This window comes from Leptonychotes weddellii, chromosome 1, assembly GCF_054177405.1.
Source record: "Leptonychotes weddellii isolate Sample4059 chromosome 1, ASM5417740v2, whole genome shotgun sequence".
NCBI lineage: Eukaryota > Metazoa > Chordata > Mammalia > Carnivora > Phocidae > Leptonychotes > Leptonychotes weddellii.
The window spans coordinates 112,952,242-112,956,151 of NC_138369.1; the positions used below are offsets into that span (position 1 = coordinate 112,952,242).

The 3,910-nt window shown below is 40.6% G+C and overlaps 1 protein-coding gene across 1 annotated transcript; it reads right to left on the bottom strand.

Annotated features, from left to right (window-relative positions):
- Positions 1–610: 610 nt before the first annotated feature.
- On the bottom strand, positions 611–1,082 carry LOC102734120 (thymosin beta-10). Its single transcript, XM_006727757.3, has one exon. It carries the CDS (start codon positions 1,008–1,010, stop codon positions 876–878), a length of 135 nt encoding a protein of 44 aa, XP_006727820.1. The 5' UTR covers positions 1,011–1,082; the 3' UTR covers positions 611–875.
- Positions 1,083–3,910: the final 2,828 nt, after the last annotated feature.

Sequence of the window (3,910 nt, forward strand, 5' to 3'; positions counted from 1 at the left end):
TAAAATGCTTGTGTTTAGCCACAGGTTGGTAGTTTGTTATGCAGCATTAGATATCCAGACATTGCTAAGGACATATTTCAACTTAGAAGATTTTTTATTTGTTTGACAGGTAATTTTCCTTAGGTTGATTTTTGGTAAGTGTTTTCCCAAATGTTTAGTGGTTCTCAGTGCTCTTTGAGGATTGGGCAGGGCATATGATTAGGCAGGGTCTGTGAATAGCTTGATTTTGGATTTGAGGGTAGGGTTCCCTATCATTTTTGGGCAACTTGAAATATCTGGCATTCTTCACTGCTTTTCTGGTCCCAATTACATCTTCTTGGGTCAGAAAACCCACCTTAGAGAACAAAATCTGAAAATTCTGTACTGGAGACAAGTACCTGATTTATCTATTCCTTTTTTTTTCTCTTTCTTTCTCTCCTGTCAAAATGGAGGTTTGGAGTAACTTCATTGTTTTTCTTCTTTCTCTGGCTCCAACACTCATTGCATTCGTACACTAGGCAGATTGTTTGCTTTTGGTGGTGGTGGTAGAGGGGCAAACAGAGTAGCTCCCCTTTCCCACTTTCAGGGGAAGAGGAAAAGCTGACTCGTATGGCTTATCCAAAGACCACAATTTTTTTTTTTTTTGCCACTAGGTGTGTTTTATTTTCATTAAACATACAAATAATTTGCTATAATATCCCAGGGCAAACCGGAGAATTTGGCAGTCCGATTGGGGGGGGTCCCCTCAGAGACCCGCAGGCCGGTGGCGTCGGCACGGAGTGCCCGGGTTCACAGCGCAGCTTGTCGCTCGTGTCCATCTTGCAGGTGGCTCTTCTTCCTCCACATCACGACTGGGGTGTCTCGAAGATGACGGGGGTGGGGAATCCTTTAGGTTCTTAGGAAATTTCACTCCGCTTCTCCTGCTCAATGGTCTCTTTGGTCGGCAAGGTGTTCTTCTCCTGCGTCTCCGTTTTCTTCAGCTTGGCCTTATCGAAGCTGGCGATTTCCCCCATATCCGGCTTGTCTGCCATTTTCTTAAAGCGATCCGTGGAGTTGCGCTCCGAGCCGGCGCCTGATGCTCCCACTCGCGTTGCTGCAGCAAGAGACCCAAAGACCACAATTTAATGAATTACTCTGACAATTGTGCTGAAGTTACTCCGCTTTTTATTTTTCTTGCCTCTAAACATCCAGTATATCTGGAATGGTCTTATTTTTGCAGCGGAGTTATATTATATTCATACTTAATTTTTCAGAATTCCAAAACATTACAGGAGAAACATAAAAACAAAATTTTAAGTATGATAGATGATTTTGCCTGTCATTCTGTTCAATCAGGTTTGTCCCAGAACATGCAAATCTCAGATGGGAGATGTGTGTCTGTTGTTCTTTCCACCATATTTGGCATCCACGCGCGTCTTGTCCTAAAAGCATTCACTACATTTATTGTGACGATAGTGCTTAGAGGTATGGCTTTTTTTTTGTAGCATGGCTTCTAAATGTAAGGTGTTTAACCAAAGAAATATAATGTTCCAACAAGGAAACATCACGTGTGCTGGGTGCTTCTGAGATATTTTGATCGTTTGCAATGTGGCCCCTTCTCAAGAGCTTTTCAGGGATAGTTTTTCATTTATTTTTTTTTTTAAATAGGTAATCGTGCAGTTTTATAAAGATGATTGTATTGACTGGAAGACAACACAATTTCAGGTACGCAACACATCTTCCTTAACTGGGAGTAGAAAAGATATAAGTTGCTGCTCCATCAGGACACTTCTGGGGGCAAAAGGCACAACAGCAATCTCCTTGTTGGAGTGACAGTGTATGCACTGTCGTCTGCCACAAGGTGTCTTGCTGCTAGTAGCACCCCCTGTTGACGAAGAGAACTCTTAAAGGTTTTTAAGAGGTCTTTTTGCCATTACTCAGAGGTTTTCACTCCCTTTTGATCACTCTCAACTGTTCTGGAGACTTTGGTTAAGATTCTAATGCTCACCAGATGCAAACTGACTCGTGACCACCCCAGCACATTCCTGAGTGCTTACTGTAAGAATGGATGAATTGGAGATCAATTTCTCAGGCTGTTTTTCCAGGTGTTCTAAGCCCCTAGCAGACCTGGGCCTCCTGAAATGATTCCCAACATAATACATGCATATAGCACTACATTTAAATATACAAATGAGGGCAGTGTGAATAAAGCTCTCTTCAATGGTGATTTTGATTAGAAACAATTTTTATAAACTGCAAATTCACTTAAATACTCCTCTCCTGTTTGCGTTTTAGGCTGGGTGGAGTTTTTGTTTATTTTGTTTGGGATTTACTGGCTCTTACTCCCCTTCAATTTCCCATTTGCTTATTTCTTCCTCGAATTTCTGGTTAGGTGATGGTATAATTATTTTGGTTGGTTTTTCAGCACAATTATCCTTTATAAGTGAAAGTTAATCTTTTCCCCCCATAGACTAAGGAATTTGGGAAAAAGAGGATAGGTAGTATTTGTTTCAGTCTGTCATCTTGTTCTAAAGAGTCATCTTTTTGGTGTTGATGGTTTTGTCTGGACTCCTAATTTTTGGCTTTCCCACAAGGACTTTGGTGTGAGTGTCTCGCTCCTCTCTCTGCTTTTTATAATTTCAGGTAGAATTACTGCACTAGTTCCTGGTATTCTGTTGAAGGCTGTTACTGACCTACCCAGTGCCCCAGCATAGGAGAGGGGTCTTGGGCGAGGCCTCCTTCCTGTTCATCTCCCCAGGCCCTTGTAGGGGTGGGTGGCTACTGTGTCGAGTGTCCCCGAGGTGCCACTCGCCCTCATTCTCAGCTCTACCCGCACAGGTCTCCAGTTCAGTGCTTTGAACAGAAATCCACACCCAGGTAAGCTTCATAGCCTTTGATGTGCTTTCTCTGTGTCTAGAGCTGCCTCTTCTCCCACACAAACTTCCACTTTCAGTTTTTGTCTCATCATTTTCAGGTGTCCGTCCAAATGCCACTTCCTCAGAAAGCTCTTCCCTGACTCCCCACTTACTCTGGGGCTCAGGAGCATCCTATACATTGCCTTCGCCGCCCTGATTTCAATTTGTAACCATTTATTTATTTGTATTATGATTTGATTGCTGCATTTCCTGTTTGAGAAACCTAGAATCATGTCTCTAGGATCATGTCTGTTTTGCTCGTCATGATCTTCTCAGCTGCTAGCCTGGTGCCTATATGAATTGCTCAATGAGTAAGTGAAGTGCCAGTAACTGTTCAGTATTATTTTTTGAATCAAGACCCTGGAATGATGAGTGAGACTGATGCTTTTTCTTCTTGGATTTCTGACATTAGTAGTATGATAGCACAAATACTTACATTTATAGCATGTAACAATATGCCTATAGCTATATGTCTATAGCAGAAAATAACAACGTATGTAGAAATTAGATAATGACAATTCTAACATGGAAAGTGGCTTAAAGATTTCTTAAAGTATATATTCTATCCTAGTAGGATTGCATTTAACAACCTTAACTCACCTACATGTTAGTGAGTCACTATTTATAAGAACATTACAAGAATCTTTATTTCCATTCCCTAGGCTGCATTAAGGACATATAACAACAGTGTAAGTCATGGTTCTTTAGGCAACCAGCATATGGTTACGTTAAGTCAACTAATATTGATATAATAGATACCATGGATTTGAATTAATTTGAACTTGCTTTATGAATTTGTAGAACAGAACATTCTCCCTTGCATTATATAGATACAATAATAGTACACGGGGTCCACTTATATTGTTAACTCATTTTATGCTCTTAAAAATCCAATGGTATTTTGGTTAGGGTTCTTAGTAAAAAACAAGTCTATTCTGACTAATTCCATCAGCAAAATGTATGAGGTAAATCACAGCATTGGAGTTACTACGTGTCCCATCTGTTCAGTGTAATTCTAGTTTAACCTTGACATTATT